This window comes from Lonchura striata, chromosome 10 (assembly GCF_046129695.1).
Source record: "Lonchura striata isolate bLonStr1 chromosome 10, bLonStr1.mat, whole genome shotgun sequence".
Taxonomy (NCBI): Eukaryota; Metazoa; Chordata; class Aves; order Passeriformes; family Estrildidae; genus Lonchura; species Lonchura striata.
The window spans coordinates 23,908,798-23,930,956 of record NC_134612.1 but is presented as its reverse complement, the minus strand read 5'-3'; the positions used below and the strand labels follow the sequence as shown (position 1 = coordinate 23,930,956).

Below are 22,159 nucleotides of genomic sequence, written 5' to 3'. Positions count from 1 at the left end.
CAATCAGAACAGTATTTTAAAGCCTTTTTTTCTTTTCCCTCTATGATTGATATCCAAGAGAGGAACTGAAATAAAACATCTCCAAACTGGCCAAGTTTGAGCTTTTAAATCCATATTAATTTCATACTTGGCTACCTCAGCTGGCATCATTGTTAGTCCAATTAAAAAATAAACACCCGCCCTGAAGAATTTGCAGCCAGGCTGTGTCACACTCAATCCTGGGGGAAAATTCCTTGGGCATAGGGAATACTCCTGGTTTTTGAAAGGCACTGCATGAGTGCCTGCCAAATGTAAGCTTTTTTCCCCACAGTAAGCACCTTGACCTCTTTGACAGTATCATAAATGAAATAAATACACTGCAAAATCCCCAGTTTGATCAGGATATTACAGAGGAAAATTTCTAGTCTGGATTTCTGGATAAAGTAATCTCAACAGTTCCTGGAGGGAGTGAGTGGGGAGTTGCCAGTGTCAAATAGGAGGTAAATATTTCTCTCCCTGAAACAATTCAGCAAAAAGACCTCTAAAAACCTGAACGACCTGAGGACTTTGAGGTAGTTAAGCTCTAATTTTGTAATGCCGTGGTTTGGCTCTTTCTGTATAAGACAGGTTAAACGAGTAGGACCTTTAAAATCAGAACAAGGAAATGTTTGTTTAATAAGGCTCCAGTAAAGATTTTTTTCCCTAATGCAAACTCACTGAATGGGACTGCAAAAGTGTTTGAGGTTAGGGATCAGCTATGGCCATTCAGGCTTGTAATTACAGCTGTGATAAGTGTGTTTTCAAGTCTTGCTGTACTAAGAGTTTTCTTAATCCATTCTTTTACTCGGCCTTTCATTGCTCCTCCTAGTACAGTGTAACAATTCCTGAAAACTTCTGAATCATGGGAAAACAAGTGTTAAGCTATTAATTTCTGGCTCTGTAGAGACATAAACTTGGGTCTTGCCTGGGCAAGTGCGTGGCCGTGTCTGACATCACTGATGTTGTATTTGGGAGCCACAGTAAGCACACAAATATTACAGCTCTGCATGGTGAAGACTGGACTGTTTAAAGTCAAACTTTTTAATGTAGCATTGGGGGGAAAATGTAGTTCATTGTAGGGAACTTCTGGTCCATTATTAGCAGCCTTGGTTACTGTGGGCTTTGGGAGCTGGGAAAGAGATGGTTCCTGGTGAAGGCTGGATGTGTTCTGCTGTTGGCTTCCCTATATTTTTATAGAAACAAACCCTGATGTCTCAGCTGGTTGCTCTTTAAGTGCAGAAATTCATGGCACAATGTCCCACAGGTTTGGATGCTTGATCCAGTGGAGCTGCTGTCACCTCTACACAGGCACTTCACTGCTTCAAACCACAAAACTCAGTGTTCTTCTTCACTTCAAGGTAGTACAATTCTGTATGTTCTGCCACGGATGAATTTGAACCAAGAAGAAATCAACCTATAAGTAAATTTAGGTGGATGATTTCATGCTCTAATGGGAGCCAGCTGTAATTTTTAGTGTCTCCTGTGTCCCAGTGATAAACTTTGAGATAGAGGTGGCTGTGCTGCACAGTCCACAAGGTGCCCAGCTGATCTCTGCCTGCTGCCTCAAGGATTAGCAGAGTTGGTGCAGTGAGAGATGAGCTGTTGGCCATTTACACCTGGGGGTGTATTTGGGTCCAGTGAATAACTGTCCTGTGGTGACTAACTAAAGAAATGTGTGTAATTTGGGCACTGCTTCTCATCCAGCTGCACCAGCTCTAGGAGGTCTGTGTGAGACAAGGCATTCTGCCTGCTTGTTGCCTAATGAGTTTGGTGCTTAGGCAGATTGACTGAAAATTAAAATATTTTTCCTTCTGTGACCATATTGATGGAACTGCTTGGCACAAACTGGGTCTGAATTCCTTGTTTTAAGGTGCAGCTGTCCACCTTGCCTATTTGACAACATAATTTAGACATAAAAATCAGATAACCCATGTAAAGCTTGAAAATTGGGATCTTATATATAGGCACAAGAATTCAGGTTAACCTACTTACTTTTGAAAGCCACGCTAATTAAAAAGATTAACCTCATTTTAAATAAGTGTGTATGTTACCCACCAATGGAAAATACTGGATGCACATGAATCATAGCTCGTCATACAAAAGCTGGGGAGTAGTGTCAGAGTCTTTCTAGCACAAGGTAGAATTAATATGAACTTGCCATAAGAAAACATCTGAGACTTGCTGGAAAAAAGGCAGTTTGGTTTGGGGAGGGGAGACAATGAGGTTTCAACCTTCAGTTTTCATTCTGGGTGTTGGAAATGATTCAATTCCTTTCTTTAAGGTATTCAAGGTTTCAAATTATAAAAATCTGGATACAAAACCAAACCAAAACAAAACCACCCAACCAAAAAAAACCCCAGACATCCTCAGGACATCAGAGCACGAGCGTGTTCCTGGAGCCTCGGGGAGGGTGTGTGAGCCAGCAGAGCACAGCACAAGTGGTCTGTCCCTCCAGTGCTTTGTGCTTGCTCTGGTTCATGGGAATTGCTGCAGCATTTACAGTCAGGTCTAACATGATGCAAACTCCTCTGTGTGGGAGAATAAGCAGGATTAAGACAAATTCAGCTCCCTGCATGTGGTGTTTCAATGGCTCATCATGGAGTGGGTACTTGGAACAGCGTCAGTTCCCATAAACACAAACCAATGAGGCTTGAACAGTGAGCACAGAAGTGAGCTCCAAGGCCAGATTCCACCTTCCAGGCACAGCTTGAGTGCTGGACTCTGAACTGAGCTGTTTTGTCCGTGGTGGGACAAAAATGATGTTTCAATAGCCACAAGCCTCCAAGGCCAGGGTAAATGAAACTATCAGAACAAAAATGTGAATATTTTATTCCCCCCCAGTAAAATGATGCTTGTTTTTTTCCTCTGACTGAAAAAACTATTTGGTGGTTGTCTATCTTCTGTTGTGGATAAGATGCCTGAACAGCAGGAAATCATTTTTCCTCCCTGCCTTTCTGTTTCTAACTTTCCAGTTTATCCCTTAAAGCTGCTGTTGTTCCAGATATTTTCTCTGAACAATTCAGAAACACATGCAGGGCACCAAGCTTACTTCTTGTTCTCATGCCTTGCCAGCTCTCCTGCTTGGAACAGCAGGAGGCTGCTACTGTCCCATTTGTTGGCTTTTGGGGTTTTTTCCTTGAGTTGGTAAGTTCATGGATGCTTCTGAAAAAACAAGAGGGAGGAAGGAAGGACATTAATGATGATGTGGTGAAAAAAGCATGAGGATTTTAGTGGCAATTCTGGCCACTGTGCCATACTGAGTGGTTCATTCCTCCTTCCTAGATCTGACTTGTCTGTATTGGTGCAGATGTTCTGGTTGCTTGCTTTTTTTAGATATTTGCAGAGCTTCTCCCAAGTGCAAGCAATATAAAACCAGAGTTGTGGAGTTGTAGAAGAAAAAAACCATGGAGATAAGAGAGACAACTGAGAATATTTGAGAATATATGAAAAATACCAGCAAAGTAAATAGCAGTGATGCTGAGGACTAAAAGGCAAGAATTGGAACTGGCCTTAGGATGGGAGGAAAGAAGAGTTTAATTTTCTTCTCCATGTGGAATTCCCATGCTTCTCACTCCTTTGGGAAGATCAGTGATCAACATCCTTCAGATCAAAAAGGCATTCTTATGGAATGCCCTGTTGAGGTTTTCTACTGTGAAAAATACAGAGTGAAAGAATCCTGCTACTGGCTGAATTTGGCTTTGAGATTATTCTGTAGTTTTTAGAAAAAAAAGCCTGTACTTTGTAACAGATGTTATTCTGCTATGTTAGAGAAATATTTGGAGAGGCTTAATGCTGAATTTTTCCCTCAGTTACTGATTTTGCTGAAATGTCCTTGCTCAGTGACTCCATTTTGCTGGTTCAGAACTGAACCCCACCTGAGTTACTTTTCTTTCTCATCCTTTTGTCTCTGAAGACTTTGTGCTAGACCAGCTTTAGAGCCTTTTTCATTCTCATTTTGTGCCTCAGCCGTGGCTCTGCTGGTCAGGCTGGGCACACTTGCTAAGACAGCTCTTTCATCTGGTTTTAAACATGGGCTTTTCTAGGTCCTGCCTGGCTCTTGGCCATGCCAAAAAAGCTCTTTCAGCTGGTTTTAAACCTGGGCTTTCCTAGGCACTGCCTGGCCCCCAGCCATGCCCAGACAGCTCTTTCAGCTGTTTCAGGTTTTAAACCTGGGCTTTCCTAGACCCTGCCTTGCTCCTGGGCTTTCATAGACCCTGCCTGGCCCCCAGCCATGCCAGGACAACTCTGTCAGCTGGTTTTAAACCTGGGCTTTCCTAGACCCTGCCTTCCTCCTGGCCATGCCAGGACAGCTCTTTCAGCTGGTTTTAAACCTGGGCTTCCCTAGACCCTCCCTGGCCCCCAACCATGCCAGGGCAGCTCTTTCAGCTGGTTTTAAACCTGGGCTTTCCTGGCCATGCCCAGACAGCTCTTTCAGCTGTTTCAGGTTTTAAACCTGGGCTTTCATAGACCCTGCCTGGCTCCCAGCCATGCCAGGACAACTCTGTCAGCTGGTTTTAAACCTGGGCTTTCCTGAGCCCTGCCTGGCTCCCAGACATGCCAAAAAAGCTCTTTCAGCTGTTTTTAGACCTGGGCTTTCCTGGACCCTGCCTGGCTCCTGACCATGCCAAGACAGCTCTTTCAGCTGGTTTTAAACCTGGGCTTTCCTGAGCCCTGCCTGGCCCCCAGCCATGCCCAGACAGCTCTTTCAGCTGTTTCAGGTTTTAAACCTGGGCTTTCCTGAGCCCTGCCTGTTGCCCAGCCATGCCAGGACATCTCTGCCAGCTGGTGGCCATGCCTTCCATGGTGCCAGGGCTGCTGGGGTCTGAGCTCTGAGCTGGTGCTGCTCTCAGCCCTGGGGCTGTCAGGACTGGCTCCCTGGTGTGCTGCAGCTCCCAGGAGTGTGTGGGGCTGGCTGGAAGCTCAGCAGTGCCTGCTGCAATCCTGAGTTTGCCATGGATGGAGAAGGGGAGCATGCAGCAGAGAGGCACTGGAGAAACAGTGTCTGTGCATTGTAAACAGCACTAATGATGAATTGCTGCTGGTAATTAATCAGGGTATAACATCTACTTTGAATGCTGGGGTTAATTGTTTTGGGTTGTTTTTTTTTTCTAAAGCAATCTCTGCCTTATTACTGTACTGTAAGAAAGTAATTCTGATCTCAGAAGTGTTAACAGAAGTGAATAATAACTCTGCTGGCAAGAGGGACGTTACCTAAATGTAAATGGAGCCCAGTGTTGATTGCAAGGCTGAAGCCAATATTATTTTGTAGGAAAACAAGCTGGTTTGTATGTCACACTTGCTTTCAGTTCATGCACTGACAGACTCCTCTTCTGAAATCCTGATGCATTTTAATTAACTTTCTTCATCATCTTGACATAGCTATACCATAGCCTGATCTCTTTTCTTAAGTCCTTGTGAAGGGAGCTGGACAAGGTAAGGAAGAATTAACTTCTACTTTGATCTTTTGAAATGGCTGTGTAATTTTTCTATTTAGTTATTCTGGGATGATTTAAAGATTGTCATTGTTCATTGTGTTTTGTTAAGGATATTTGAAAACTTTCCTGAGTTGTTTGATGGGCTTTTAAAAGACATTCAGCAAAATCTCCTCCAGAGATGCACAATTTCTAGGTGTACTTCTCCTGCAGCATTCCCTATTCCTACAACCCTAAGCAGTGAAGGGTTCCTGTTCTGTTTTTGTTTCTCCTTAATTAGTTGTGTCTTTTAGTCCTCCTACTTTGGAAGGTTTAAAATTGGCTGTGAGAGCTTGTATAATGCCAGGCAAAGTACACAGACTAATGTAATGTATCTCAAGTGACTTTATGTATAAATAGGGAGTTGCAAGAAAAATGCTTGAAACACTGCATTCCAAACTCTCTTGCTGTAAATGCTTCCACAGGATGTATTATTAATATATTTTGGTGCTGCTGAAGCTGTAATATCATCATGCATTACAGCAATATCTGTGACATAAGTGACAGCTTTCATCACTTATAAAACTACGCTCCAGTACATGCAGGGATCTCGCCTTTAGACTCCAACTGCAGTGATTGCATCTGGCAGTTGCATATGGTGAAACTTAGCTACTGCCCTTTTAATTAAATTATAGTGGGAGCTTGATGATCAGCTGAGTTTCACAGGAAAATAACAGAAATGGGACTTAACTGTAAGTAAGGAAATTTGTGGTACGTGCAAGAGCAGGCAAGAAGTTGTTCTTGTGTCTAAAATAACTGATTGCAGTGTTCTATCTCTGCTGCTTCTGATGGAAAGAAGACTATTACAGAATTAGATCTCACCCTTTCTTTCCCAGCTAGCCCGAAGGAAATCTGAGGGAGGAAAAGGAATGCTGCTGTCTCATTTGGGGTATCTTCCCTGGATGGTTGCACCCTGAGTGAAGTGCTGCATTGGCCTTTTCCCTGAAAAGTCATTGCAGAGGTAGAACGTGTCAGAATTGGCTCTGGAGAGCCTCGGAGAGCCACCTTCCCCTCCTGTGTGTGGACATTGTCCCTCCTTCCAGCAGTCAGGTCAGCATCTTCACCACCAGACCAATGTACCTGAGAGAGAGATGTGTACCTGGTTCAGAGAGCTGTGCAGGGCTCACAGCCCTCCCTGGGACAGAAATGGATGCTAAAGCCACCAAAACCAAACAGGCTGTGCCTGACTAAGATGCTTCTGTGGACCTTGCCAGGTAAACCCCCTTTTGGTCTGCTGGAAGCAGATCCTGTGTAGTATTCCAATCTCAGGCTTGAGGCTCTCCCCAGTCAGACTGCATTGACTTTGTCAGATGAGCCACAGGCACACCCCCACTTCTGAACCTTTTAGAATCCCCAAGTTCCATAATGCTTCGATTTTTCTCCTTCACAGAGCTTGTGGGTTTTGTGTTTTCTTATTTATAGCTCTTACTTTGTGGGGCACACTGGAGCTGTCAAAAAATAAGGCACTCTGCCAAAGTATTTCTAAAAATTTGTTTCTCCTAGACAGGAGAAACAAACAGAGAAATTGCATATGAGTCTTCCCAATTGCAGGCCTTACAGCAGTAGATTTGGAAACAAGACCACCTTTTTTAATTGTCTAGACATGTATTTAGATGTTCGCTTTAGGCTATTCAAATTTAAGTATTTTGGACATGGCTTCTCAGCATCTCTTTTTATTTTTTAATTAGAGCTGAGGGAATATGCTTGAGGAAGCGCAATTAAGACAACTTTGGCTTGCATAATTGCCTCAGCAGGTTAGTGAGTCAGTGCCAAGCTCCATGAAAGTTTAAAAACACTTGGGATTCAATTGAAAAGAAATTGTCAATATGAAATTTTTCAGTGTAGCATTCGTCTTTCAGGTTTTCTCAATGCTCCTGGTGCCATGGGGTCATTTTAAACAACAGAAATCAAGAATTCTGAAGGGCATGACTCGGCTGTGTGTTGGAGAGCAAGGTTTTAGTGTGGTCCAAACACTTCCTATGGAATGACTGTTCCTTGTCTTAGTCACTCTATTCTGGAGGTTTAAATGCCCCACTATTTCCTATATCATTGTTGTGCTGCTCTCTAATGAAATTAACCTCGAGGTTTCCTGCTCCAGAAGGCAATGACACCATAATTGACAGATGGTGACAAAATCCCTTAACTTATTAATAAATGTTTGTGCAGATTGAGATAGAGATGTCATTGCACTGAGACAAACTGATTCCAACAAGCTCCATGGTTCCACATGTGTCTGTAGAATCTCTGCTTGACAAGGTCAGATGCTCACATAGGCTAAGGGTAAACATTTTTTGCAGCACAGAAAATGTAAGTACATCCCCTAACATGAAGGAGCTGCCTTGCTGGCTAAGTGGAACACATGTCACAGTGAGCAGTGATGTGCCTGCCTGCTGTCCAAGGAATGTAGAATTTCCCAGGCTTGTCACCAATTCCAGGGACTGCACTACTGCTACCCAAAGCACTTTGTAGATCCCTTCATGTGCTGCCTGCACTGTCCTTGATAGCCAGCTGGTTATCTATTCAGCTGTAGCTTGAAGCATTTAATGGCTATTTAGTTATTTTCCCATTTCCTTAGCTGCATTCTGCTGGTTCTAAGCAGTAACACATCCTGAATTATCTGTTGCTGTGAGGATTGCTCTAATTTGCTGCTCTCACCTCCAGGCAGGCTCTGTGTGGCACATCCCAGTGAGCTGGGTGAGCACTGCTGGCTGTGGGCTCCCCAGCAGGATGTTTGCTCCCTGGCACTGCTGTCCCCTGCACACCTGCCTGTTGTCCTGGCTGTGGAAAATAAATTATTTCTCAGGTGGAGCCAGCTCAGTTTGAACTTTATTTCACAGTTCCTGTGCTGGAAGGGAGAGAGGGGCTGAATGCTGGGGAGGAAAAGGGAGATGAACACAGTGAGCAGCTGATGGGAGCAAGTGTCACATTACTTCTGGGGGGGCTGCCTGTGGTAAAACCACAACGTTCTGGAGGTGAGAATGCTTTTGCTCCAGTTGGACTGGCTGGAGGTGCAATTTTGGCCCAATCCTCAACTAAAAGTCTGAGAGGTCGTATTGCTGGACAAAGCAGAAGGGACTGAAAAGGCCATTCTTGTGTAGCTCCGCAGTGCATCAGGTGGGTTTGTGAGCAGCTTGAGGTTTGTGGCAGCAGCCACCTTCCCCTGCTGTTGTTGTAGGGCCTGAGGCAAGCCTGAACTAGCTGGGAGCAAATCGTGGCCATCTCTGGGAGCCTCCTGTGCACATCCTTCAGGGTAGCCATGACAACCATTCCTGGTCTGGGGAGCAGCTGAGGCTCTCACCGGCTGCTCCTGCAGCCCTGGGCTGGGGCTTCTCTGTGGAGGGGGCCTTGGCTTCATTCTCGAAGCTCTGTTCATTCTCTGAGCTGTTGTTATTAGTTAGGTGGTGCCTCTCTCTGGTATTTATTGGTAGATGTGACTGCCAACAAGAAGTCATTCAGAGCAAAGGTGCCTGCAGCGATTGGCGTATTTCCCAAGTGGCAAAGCAGTGGTGGCTGAATTTTCACCAAACTCACATCCTTCCATGATTCACAAGCATGGCAGTGTTCTGGTTGGGTTTGGGAGGAAGGAGACTCCCCCAGTCCCCGCCTGGATCCACAGTGGGTTTTTCCCCGACCCTGCAGGTCTTGTTCCCTGAGCAAATCCGTCTGTTGCTTTATCAAATTGTTCTGCCAGACTTCTGTCTGCTCCTGCAGCTGCTCTTTACAGGAGACAATGTAATCAGTGCTGTTACCACACTTGTTTTCCTCCCAGGGTTTTTTTTTAACACACTGATCAGGAATCAGCAGTTTTTCTCATTTGTACTTCCCACACCTTTGGTGTTTAGCTTGCAGGTAGCCAAGAGTAATCTTGAAGGCAAGTAATCTTAGTTTAGTCTCTGTGTGCTGAGGAACCAAGGCAATGTATCACAGCTTTATTTTGTAGGTTTTTAAAGCCATAAATTAGTTTCTTTATAAAACCCTCTGTAAAGGTGTAAAAGAAAAGGAAATTATAACCCATTTTTTCAACCTGTCTGACAAGTACAAGGTACTAGAATTCAACCCTTAATTGAATTTTTGGCACCTTCCTACGCTGAGTCCAGGTCTTGCTGTTTCAAAATCCGTGGTACCTCATGTCTGTGAACTCAGTTGGAGTTTGTTGATAGGATATCTCAAAATATCTCAGCTTACAGAGAGCTCCTGCCCCTTTTGCATTTTACTGGAACCAAATAGTTCAGAGTTTGTGGGTGTGAGGGGGCGAATTTGTTCTGCTTCCTCTTAGTCATCCCAGCCTTATGCTGGGGAAAGGCAAGAGCCGGAGGAGCAGTCCTGTATTTATCAGATGAATGTTTTTCTTCAGACATCACAAGGATGGGTGTCCCTTGTGCCCGGAGCACATCTGGGCTGGCCCCAGGGCAGGTGAGCAGCAGCCCTGAGCTGGTTGTGGCTGCTTGGGGAAATGTGCTGGGCTGAGTTTTGGGGCTGGTGATACCTGTCCAGGTGTTTTCTGAAATGCTGAATGAAAAAGTTTCCTGGGAATCGAATCAGGTGTGACTTCAGTGCCTGCTGAAGGATAGATACCTGGAATCTTGTTGGGTTTAGTGTTCCATCACTGTTTTTTTCCCCTGAAAACAGTTGCAAGCCAGAAGGAAACTGATTCACTCTGACAAACCTCTGTAGCAAGTGAGAATTTGTGATACACAACTGTTCTCCAAGAAGAGGCTGTGGCAAAGGAGAATTTGTTTGCACTGATTCCTTGATTGCCTATAAGAGAGAGGTGTTCATGCATCAGTTGATGACATCAAACAAAACTCAATCTGTCTGACACACCCTCAAATGAGAAGTTCATACCTTTGGCCTTAACAACTGTATGGCTGAGGAGTGAAAGCATTTTTAACAGTTTTTTTTATTCTTCTATTTAGCCAATGAAAGCAAAATGTACACAGTACATTTGAAACTGATGGTTGTTGATTTTTAAACATTGTTCAGTGGGGACATTGACTCCTTTCCCAGTGCTGCAGGATTATTTAACCAGATTGCATTGATGCAGATCAGCAGTGACAGACTGTACTGGGGATGTCTGAGGAAGACAGAAAAGACTGAGTAAAATTTTGATGATACTCCCAGGGACTGTTTAAGTTTCTGGATGTGCATTACATAATGTTCAGCTTCATTTCCTTCACTTGGAATGTGTTTGTGAGTTGGGTCCAGGCAGTTTAAAGATGCTCTCAGTGCTGCTGCAGTGACAATCCAGGGTTCTCACTGGAGGGAGATGCTGAGAAGATGCTGCACCAGAATCAGTCTCAGCCTTGGTGGGACCCAGCCCTCCTGCCTGAGGAAGCACAGACCCCAAAGTAATCCAGCCTGCAGTGAGGCAGGAGCAGAGGAGCAGCAACTGCTCTGGCTGGAATGATAATTAAGAGCTGGATTCCCAGTTGTCAGCAGAGCAGTGTGAGCATGAGCCAGAAGTGTGAGAGGAATTGAACTGAGGAATTTACCACAGACGTTTCCCATTAGATGGATGAGATGAGACCATTTTCCCACTGGCTGGCAGGGGTTGATCTGTGGTGTTTTACAGCCTCCTCCCCACTGACCAGCACCCACAGATCTTTAGGTTGCTTTAAAGAACCTTCCCTTGCTTTGGACTCATTTATGTTTGTATTTTCACTTTGGAGAGCATTGCCAGCAAAGGAACTGATAAATTCTCTGCCTGTATCAATGTGTTCATTCCTGCCTCTTTCTCTTCCTTTCCCCTTGGTGTCTGTATGGGGAACTTCACTGTGAACTTCATTAGAAAACCTCTCTAGACTAAAATGATGTGGAAGTGCAGGGGAAGAAATTGAAATTGTTTGGTTTTAATTCATTTCTACTGGGAACTTCTATTCTGCACAGTTCAGCCTCTTGTGTTGCATCAGTGGGATTTGGCTTGTAGTTAAAAACATGAGTTTGGTACTTTTTCTTGATAAGATCATTTCTGTATAAATTTTATTTGTCTCCATCTATGTACTTTCTCTATTTTGTGTCCAACTCGGTAATGAAAAGTATTACAGCATAATTATTTCACATGAGGAGCTTATGGTGAGTGGTCACAAAGAAATATGATTCTGATTTGTATCTAATATTGGGGTTCCAGCATTGTCTAATACCAAATATTTTATTAGCTTTCAGACAGTCTGACCTGCATATTAAACACTTAATTAAGATGTATAAATTTCTCCCCTCCTTCCCCTGTGCAATTATTTAAGCCTGTCTGGCAGTAGTACATAGGACAGAGATCAGTGATGGAGTGCTGAGCAGCTGCCTCTGCAACTGCAAGGCTGGGGAACTTCCCTTTCTGAAAATTGCAGATTATTTTACATCTGTTTTAACCATGTCAGGTCTCCAAGTGAGCTCAAGCTGCTCTTGATCCAGGAGTGGAAAGCTTCACTCTCTGTGTAATTGCATCCACGCTGAGCTGCACAACTTGTTTGTATAGATTAATGTGGGACAGCTCCCAAATTTGGGCTCATCCTCAACAAAAGCAAGATGAGCTCCTGCTTATCTGTTTCCTGAGTACCGTTTTTGTGCTACTATAGACTTGTGTGCTGGAGCTTTGTTAAGCTTTTCTTGCCTTGTGCAGCTTTTAGGATAAGAGAATAAAACCTGGACTCAGTCTATCATGGTGATATGCTGGCTCAAGTGTTATGCAGCTCTGGCAGAGGCATGCTCAAGGCCTTTTAAATAAAGAAATCTACAATGCCTGTGGATCACAGAGAAATCCAGTTATTTTCTCTAGCAGAAACCTGAATATCCTTAAGTCAATAATTTATAAATGGGTAGGTTAAAAAAAATGTGCTGCTATTAAGTAGTTGTTGGGGAAGTTGGTGGTGTGTTGATAATGTTTGGGGTTATAAATAGTGTCTCAGTGTTTCTGAAATAAATAATGGTGGTCAGACTGGTGTTTTGCACTGGGCAGCAGTGCAGTGCTGGGTAGTTCTGCCAGTGCACTGGAACATGCAGGCAGAAGGATTAGAGCTGGTGCTTTAGGCTCCTGTGACTTTTCTTTGCTGCTCCTAAATAGAATAAGAGCCTTCAGTGGATATTTTTGCTATCTTACTAAGAATCAGAGGAAGATTGATCAAGTAATCCACAGAAGTGGAGGGATGCCACCATAGATAATTTACTGGAAATTTAGGAAGGGGAATATTTCTTACATTAGTGGAAAGAGCCACGGGAAAGATGAGAGGCAGGGGAGAGGCGAGGCTCTCCTTCTCCCCTCAACCATGTGGGATTGCTGCACTGGTTCATCTCTTTAATTTTCTCAGTTCAGGACTGAACAAAAGCTGATGGAGGCTGGGGGACAGGAGGAATCTTAACTAGTGCTGGCACCAGTGGCTGCCAAGGCACGTGTGTGTACCCTGTTGTTCTTTGTATTTTCTCAGCTATAAAATGCGAGTAATAACACTTAAATTATGGATCATTCAGCACTGTGTGAGTGAATTAGATAATGCTACATAGGCCTTTGAAGATGAAATGCAGAATATAAATGTTGTATAAAGCTCACTTTGTGCCATGTCTATAAAACCTGGTAATGCAGCCCCAGGATTGCTGGGAAGCATAAGGAGAGGCACTCGGGCTGCCTGCATGCAAATTGATTCTGTGGAGCAGCAGCATTCACACAAATCTGGGCTGTGCTGACGAGCCCTGCAGCCTGGCACAACAACTTGTAAACACTTGTGGATAAAGCTCTGAGCCTTGTCCTGTCCAACCCCCTGCTTCAGGAGGATTTGCTCTGCTGTGCCTTGGAGACAGAGTGGCAGAGGGAAGGAGCTGAAACAGGAGCTCTGGTGGTTGCTGTTTCTCACCCAAGGCTTGCAGCAGTAGTGGGTCGCATGCCAAGGTAGCACAGAGTTTAAAGGGAAATAAAAATGGAAGGATGAAGTTACACATTCCCTGCTCCAGGAGCTGGAATTCTACTATCAGTAGTTGTGTGATGAGCTAAACTGGGGTAGAGTGAGAACTGTTGCTTACCCCAGAGCATTTCAGCAAAGCTTGGGGGATGGATTAGTCAGAAGCATCAGTGCTAACCCTTTTCTAAATTTAGTTTCCTTCCTTGTTCCCACTGTTGAATCTTTCTCACTGTACAGTCCCTTTATCCCCTGAGAGGGGGTTGACTCCAGCTAGCAGAGCTACCCAACTTCTTACTGTTATTTACTAACAAAAGGGTTTTATTTGGTAACTAAGGCATGATTGATTATTTTTTTTTTCTTTCAAAGAATTTTTGGCTGCTTGCCATGTGTTTTGCTACTGAGCAAACATCACGGAACAATAACTTTGTCACGGGTATCAGAGAGCTCTCACAGTATTTGAAACAGTTTTACCTGTTGGGGGTTTTGAGGGACTTAGATAAGTAAGTTCCATCTTACTAGAAGGTCAAATGAAACACATAGCAGATTTCTGGGTCTTCTTGGTGGAAAAGTGCAGAAACACAAACCAGTTCCAGGTCAGCACTGCTAAACAGCCACAATTCCAAAGGGAAGGAGGGAAGGGGTTGCTGTTTTTGGGGTCCTTTTCTGTGAGTGTTTTGTTGGTCTGGGGCTGGAAGATTTCACAAACATATCATTACATAAGGGAGGAGGTTATTTTTGAGTGAAAATACAATATCACTTCTGTTTTAATAGTGTCTCCTCCAAGTAACTGCATTGTGCATTGAACTCTGGGGATTTTCTTCCCCCACAGATTTAAGATTAAAATTTGCCTACTCTTCTTTCTTTTGAGTTGAATTTTATATTATCCAACAATCTCATTTTGTCTCAAATTTATCTTGCAGGCCTTAAAACCTCAAGTCATGTATTTCCTTGGACTGCTGTCTCTGCTTGCTCTGCAAAGCGAAGCCTTCAAGACCAATTTTCCTGATGAAACCATTGCTGAGCTCTCGGTGAACGTTTACAACCAGCTGCGAGCCAGCAGGGAGGATGAGAACATCCTCTTCTCCCCTCTGAGCATTGCCATAGCCATGGGCATGGTGGAGCTGGGAGCCCATGGCACCACCTTGAAGGAAATCCGGCATTCCATGGGGTTTGACAGCCTGAAAAATGGTGAGGCCTTTTCATCACGTCCTGCTTTTTGTCTCAGAGAAACAGGAGCAAGGGTGGGAGTGGCCTGCTCACATCCATGGCTTGTTCACCACTGCATTTCTTGGTGGCTTTCATGGCCCTGGGCAGGCTCAAATGTGTGAGTTCTGCATGAGCTGAGAGATAAAACCCTGGCTGGGGCTACCTGAACCTCCAACAGTTGCAGCTCACCTTGGTTTCTGCTGCAAAATAAACTTGCCTTGGCCTCTAAAAAGAGATTTTTTAGGAACATCCTTTTGAGGGATGATGGTGAAAGCTGGTAAGGAAAGCAGGAGTTTCAGCAAAATTGCTTCTATTCTATTGATAACCAAATAACTGCTTTGAAACCTGAATGAAATTTCTTACTCGTGCCATGTGCTGGACTTTGGAGTGAAAGGATCTTGGGGAGGAATTTCTGAACTGTGTTTGTTAGAGCTACTGCAGAGTTTATGCCTCTCTGTGGAGGCTGCAGCACCAGTTGAGTTCTACATTTTGTCTCTAAAACAATAATCAATTATCCCTGAGCTGTAGTGGAGGGGGTTGTGCCGTTGATTTTTCTTTTGAGTTGCTCACTATTCTGGGATATGAGTGTGGCATTCAGTGAAAGTGTTCCCATGATTTCTGCTTGAAATAGATCATTGCCATCAGTTTTAAGGTTTATTTTCTTGGGTTTTAAATTTAAAAATTCACCTTCATGCAGCAGTACAAGCTTCCTATTTTAAAGCAGACTGCTTTAATCCTGTTCAGGATCCCTCATTACCCACCAAGAACGCTGTACAGCCCCACTAAGGATCCTGGGAAATTCTAGACCTGCTTTTAGCACAGAAGAGGTTGTGCAGGTCCTTAGTTTCAAGATTAGAAGTTCATTTCTCCTTAAACAGCTGGCATTTAAGATGGAATAAAAGTTCTGTTAAGAATTTGTAGTGGCAAAAATTAGAAATTGGACCTGTAAGAAGAATTTTTTTAATTGCTCTTTTGGTGTAGAAAGGATTTCAGTTGATAGCTTTGTTTCTGATAGGATTCAAATGCCTCAATAATTGGACTAATTAGAGCTAGTAGAAAAAACAGGCTCTAAGTAATATGATCTTGGAGATTATTCCTTCAGATCTCATGGTGTATGTAGGCTTAGAAACAAGTTTGTTTAAAAAAGATGACTTTCCTTCACATAAAACATCTTGGTGAATTTTCAGCAGAAAATCCATGGAATAATTTTCCTTTCTGAACCACTGAAGGTTTTTTTTTCCCTCCCCAGGTGAGGAGTTTGCCTTCCTGAAGGAGCTGTCTGACATGGCAACTGCTGAAGAAAGTCACTACGTGCTGGACATCGCCAACTCCCTCTACGTGCAGAACGGGTTCCACGTCAGTGACAAATTCCTGCAGCTGGTGAAAAAATACTTCAAAGCTGAAGTAGAGAATGTAGATTTCAGCCAAAGTGCAGCTGTTGCTACTCAGATCAATAAATGGGTGGAGAATCACACAAATAGTAAGTGCATGTGATCCTTTTGTGCACTTCCTGCGGGAAGTGTTTCTGCTTCCCAACTTGTGCAGTGATGCTGGGCTGGTGCTTTGGCTTTTATCTGTTCTGTCTGAGACTGAAGTGTCTCCTCCCTGGAGAAGAATTTCAGTATTTCTATTTTTTTTTCCTGTGTAGGAATGATCTGTCAGAAGTAATATTAGTCATTGTTAATCATGTGGCATCTATTTGAATATTTGTTCTCTGGTCTTACCATCTGTAACATTTATTGAATGAGACTGTTTTAGTGGTAAGCATTTTAATAGTATTTTTAAATATTTTTTTAAAAAATATTATTGCTAATGATGAGCAAAGTTGTCTGCAGAGAGGTTATTGGCTCATGCTTTGGATGTGTGGAGTATCACTCCTCCTCTGAGGAGCTCATACTCACAAGATACTGAGAAATAGAATAGTAGGGAATGAAAAGATAATTTTGAACCACAAAATCAGTGTGTAATGTAATATTTTGCAGTGTGAGTAAACGAGATAGCATGTTGAGAGGGTAGTTGATTTTAGGAACGCTGTCAACAGTTTCACAACACAAATTTGCAGCAGGGGAGTTAAGCACAAAATTACTGTTGTAAATATGCACATTGAGAGCTGCGGGGTGCTGCTTGGCTTGGCAGCTCCCAGAGAGGTGGCATTTCCTGCATCCATGCAGAGTCCCCATATCTGGGAGTCTCCTGGGGCAGGGATCATCTCATTCTGGTTCCCCTGGCCCACTCTGAAGGTTGAGATTTTGGGAGTAATTGAGGAAATTCTGGCTCTGCCGCAGTTGTACCACTGGGAATTTGGAGGGATTGGAATCACCTGGAAGGAATTAACACATCCCCATGTAGTCTGAGCACTTAAGAATCCATAATGCTTTATGGAAAACCACGGCTCCAAAGTGGAAAAGCACCTTCTGTAATGCTTTTATTCCCTCTAGAAAATGGTCTGGTTTGTTCCAAGGGAGCACAGCAGCCATTCTGTTCCTGACAAACTGCCCTTTCTCTCAGGCTGCAGAAATAGCTGGGTGGAAGTGATGCAGCAGATTGCAGAGGGTTTCCATGGATGTGGTGTCTGTCTGAGGGAAAAGGAATAGCAGGGCCCACCGGGGCAGCTGGAGGGCTCTTGGTGCCACATTGGGATGGTTCCAGTCCCTCAGCTGATCCCTTCTCTCTGATTTCCCCCTTGGGAAAGGGGCACAGCACAGGCAGGTTTCAGTTCCAGCCTGTTCAGCGTGATGGGAGGCTCAGAGCAGAACACAGAACCATCAAAGGTTTCTCTGGGCAGGAAAATTCTTAACATTTCATTAATGTATTTACAAGACGTGGCTGATAAAACAAAGAAATATGAGTACCAAATAGAAATCTGGAAATATTTTCCTTTTTTTTTTTCTTTTTTACAACTCCAAGTGAGTATTGGTCACACCTCCCTCCTTAGAACATTCGAGGTAAAATGAAGTACAAACAGCAACCCGGAAGAAATCCAGCCCTGTGATATACAAATTTCACACCAGTTAGTCAGGATCATGTGCTCCAGAAAGCAGAATTAATTTGTTTTTTAAGCGATGGATTAAAGAGTAATAATCAGATGGATGAATGTGTTTATTTTAACACTTTGCATTGCAATGTCAGCTAAAAATAGAAGTGAGTAAAAAAGCAATCTGAAGGAGTCTGTAATTCCTGAAGAACAGTGACTGATCTGGTCAGTGCACCCAGTTTACCAAACTGGGAATGATTTTGGTGAAATGCAAGGTTTGAGATGAGCTGCAGCAGGTACCAGACTGCATTCTGATGTAAATGACTTATTCAGGAGTAGGAGCAGAGCAGCTGCCATGCTCAGCTGCTGTACCTCCCATGAATAGAGCAGATGCTAGATGGTTTTCCTCTTTTGCTTTTCAAGAGCTATTGCCTCTGGAACAAATGCTGGGAATTTTTGTGGATTTTTGGTGCTTAGTCCTGGCTTTGAATTCAGCAGAAGATCACTGAAGCTCCTTCAGAACTGGCCCAGGTGAAGCTGCAATGGGGACACTTTAAATCAAGCACCCATTTAAGTGCTTCTTTGGATTGGACCCAAAGTTTGTACAAGTTCTGATGTTAAGATGGAAGTGCTGAACTGTTTCATAGCAGCAGGGTAAACATTCTAAATATGACCTTTTCTCCACGTTGCTTCCTTGTAGGGTATATTTAGTAGTGATCAAGAAACAGTTGCCTAACACGTACTTGATGGGAGGGTTTACACACCTCCACTGTGATTTAGGTTTACAAAACACTGGCACTTTAATTGGAGATTTAATGAAACATCTGAATTGGAAATTACATGTTAACACTGCTTTTTATTTTCTTGCATTTTTCAAGCTGCCTTAAATTTGGATTTAATGCTCACTTTGACATGCAGACTGACAGCTGGGTTTCTTTTTAGGCATGATCAAAGATTTTGTGTCTTCAAGAGACTTTGGTGCTCTAACTCATTTGGCTCTCATCAATGCAATCTACTTTAAAGGCAACTGGAAGTCACAGTTCAGGCCTGAAAATACCAGAACTTTTTCTTTCACTAAAGATGATGAAAGTGAAGTGCAAATTCCAATGATGTACCAACAGGGAGAGTTCTACTACGGTGAGTTAGACCTTTAGCAATTTAGAGCTACTAAATCTTCACTTAATGGGTTTGTTGCAGCAATATCTATTTGTATTGTTGTCTATTCTTCCACCTAGAATTTTTAATGTGCTGTTTGCCCAAAGGAGGAATTCAGCATGTGGTTTTTTTATCCCTAGTGTGTATAGTATAACTGGTAGCAACACTTATAATGACTTGCTTGATGCCACAGGATGGATTTCAGAATGTTTGTCCATTGGATTTAAGTTCTTTGCAATTCTTGAGCTAGTCCTGCTTATCACAAAAATATTTTTCTTGTGCTGTGCTAAACATTCAAATGAATGTTTGCTCTTTACTGTTGGACTGGTATAATAGAGGTTCTTTGAACAGCAGAACTAATGATCACTTTTAGTTGGAGCTTGAGCTCCAAGTGGATTCTAAAATGTCTGGCAGCATTTTGCTCAATCTCATCACTGAAAAATCCTCTTTCCTGAATAAAAAACTCTGCCCATTTCCCTGAAAGTCTTAAATTTTAGCTCTTCTCTGCCTAACCACTGAAAGTTGTGTCCCAGAACTGTGATTATGTACAGTGTGATTGCTTGAGCTTGTATTCTGTAAGAAATCAAATTTAAGCCTGAAATTCTGTGATGAAGAAACCAATTTTATATAGAATGAAGAGGGTCATTTTTAGTTCCAGTAACTAGTAAATACAATAAAGACAAAAGAAAATTGTTCTAACAGGGTTTCTGTTGTTTGCCTCCTCTAGGAGAGTTCAGTGATGGCTCCAACGAAGCAGGAGGGATCTACCAGGTCCTGGAAATCCCCTATGAGGGGGATGAGATCAGCATGATGATTGTCCTTTCCAGGCAGGAGGTTCCCCTGGCCACATTGGAGCCACTGGTCAAGGCCTCCTTGATTAATGAATGGGCTAATTCTGTGAAGAAGCAAAAAGTGGAAGTGTATTTGCCAAGGTGAGAGCGTGCCTCCGTGTCACTGGAAGGGGGAATTGCATCCCCAGTGATGGAGGAGCAGGGTAGGGAACACTTGGACTGTCCTGCTCAAGCCTGGAGTGATGCAGCAGCCACAGGAGGGTGGTTTGGCAGCAGGGCCTGGGGGTGCAGTGCAGAGTGAGGGTTATTTCAGCAGCTCCATCCCTTTCAGAAGCACATCCACCCAGAATGATGCTCAGAGTAGTGCAGGACTCATTATGGATAAATTCCATTTAGGCAGGAGCCACAGAAATATTGGAAGTCTGAACTACCAAATGTTTCATTTAGGTGCTAATTAGGTTTCTGTGTGCTGCTATTTTCAGGAGTTCTAGTGGTGTGTGTGTGTCTGTGCAGATACAAATGGTTGAGTGTTGAGGGGTAATTCCAGTCAATTTTGAGTTGGTTTTTTTACCAGCTGTAAGAAGTGCTGCTTTTTCTCCTCAGAGCAGCAAAGAATAACAAGACATCAGTACCAGAAGGGCTGAAATTTGTCAGTCCATTTGCAGACACGGGCTGTGTGCTCAGATTTGCCCACATACACCATTAGGCTCTTTCCTGGAATCCTGCTTCATCCACTTTTAGATTTCTCATGCCTGTGCCCTGCCTGGCTTGGTAGCAGAGTTATTTACTACTAAATGTCACTAATAATGTACAGCTGGACCACACTGTCCTTCAAGTGATTCATGATGATTTCATGGCAGTGTCTATGTAAGAACAGAGCCCATCTCTGAAAGGAATCACTTCCACTTCTCCTATTTTTGTGGCACTATGCAGTGGGTACGTGGCTGCAGAAAAAATAAACTCAACTGAATCCTTAAATCATGAAAACAGTTATTTGATTTCAGGTGTCTGGAGGTCTGAGCTTGTTCCTGCAGTCCATCAGCTCCCTCTCCAGAGCAGAGAGCACTGTCCAGGAGCTGAGCACAATAAACACGGCCAGCCAGGATCAATTAGGTTGAGATGGACTGGTGCTGTCAGCATGCCCTGATCCCAAATTGAGATGGACTCCACTTCTCTGTAGAGCTTAAAGGCAGAGTGCTGAGGGTTCAGCAGCATTTTGGGGCTGTTTTTCAGTCCCCATAGTAGGAGTTTCTCTCTTATTTCAGCCCCAGTTCCTTTGAAGAAGCAGGAAGAGCAGCAAAGAGCTGCACTGCAGGTTTAGTACAGACTGAACCTGCTGCACTCTGCTCTGGGATTTGTTTCTTGTTTGTTTTCTCTTGGAGCTTCAGGTCCCAGCGGCCTCAAAGTCCACTAGGACACATGAGAGGGGATTTTTCTCTTAGGCCGCTTTTCCTGCAGGCCTGGGCAAGCCTAGCTGTGAATGAGAAATCTGAGGATTCTTCCATCCTTCTGTACCTGGGACAGCAACCTGTGCACCAGGTGCTGAAGTTGGGCATCTTCTCTCCAAAAATTCCTGGAGTGGGAGATCCACAGCAGATTATGGAGATCCTCCATTGATTAGGGAGAAAATCTGTAAAAACCAGTTTCCATATTGAAGTATCTTGAGTATCTAAGCACATGAATGGCATTGAAAACATAATTAATATGTTTGATTTATTATTTAATTATAGCTTGGATTCGGTTTTTATTGGGGATTTGGGGTTTTGTTTGCAGAGACTCCAGGGTTCTCTTGAGCCAGGTTTTCACATGAGAATTTGAGGCCTGGGGTTTGTGTGATCATAAAATGTCTTTATTTATTCTGCCTTCAGGCTGCTTGGTTCTTATCCAAGCACCTCAAAGAATGGGATGAACACTTGCAAATTCAGCCATACAGAGGCAAACCAGGTAGAAACACATGCTGATCACCTTCAGTATCTTCAGATTACAAAAGATAACTGTCCTGAGCTTGGAATTGTGTAGGAATTCTGCAGTCTCTTACAAAAAGTCCAGGAGTTAATTGCATGCTCCCAAGGTGTTGGGTTTCCATTAGGGATTCAGAGGTGATCTACAGGATTTTGTCAATGCTCTAAATAAACATTTCATAAATATTTGATGCTGTGACTCAGAAAGGCATGTTATGAAATGTGGCCTCCAGGCTCTGTCCACTGAGAAATAGAAAGCAGCACTGGAATAAAATTAAATTTTTATATCTTGAGAGATGCTATCCAATTATAAAGTGAACATTTTTTAAACTTATACATTTGTAATGGCACTGAATGACTTGCCAAAGCAGAGTTAATCACAACTTTGCAATTTCTGCCTGCATTATCTGTGTGCAAATGAAATTGTGTATTATTCCTCTTAATGGCAAAGGAGAGATTTGTATAGAATGGTTAAATTATACTTTCTCATTTTCATTTCCAAATCATTGTTTCCAGCTTAACCCAGACTAAAATGATCAACATTTTAATCCACTTTTTTGCATAGGAGTGAAACAGACCATGAATCTAATTTACAAAGCTGTCTCTTCAACATAAATTACTTGAAGAGCATGGGAGGAACTGGTACCTAATAGTGGTGCTACAGTTTGCAGATCCCCTCTTTAGGATTGTTCCAGTGTGC

At 43.2% G+C, this 22,159-nt stretch overlaps 1 protein-coding gene across 1 annotated transcript in view; it reads left to right on the top strand.

Moving 5' to 3' along the window:
• Positions 1-22,159, top strand: part of SERPINI1 (serpin family I member 1) — a 44,937-nt gene that overhangs the window by 9,846 nt on the left and 12,932 nt on the right. The window contains exons 2-5 of the mRNA XM_021548255.2: positions 14,293-14,560; positions 15,828-16,058; positions 18,495-18,689; positions 19,435-19,639. Coding sequence (XP_021403930.1) covers positions 14,311-14,560; positions 15,828-16,058; positions 18,495-18,689; positions 19,435-19,639 — 881 coding nt within the window. The 5' untranslated portion in view covers positions 14,293-14,310. The remainder of the gene's footprint in view (positions 1-14,292; positions 14,561-15,827; positions 16,059-18,494; positions 18,690-19,434; positions 19,640-22,159) is intronic.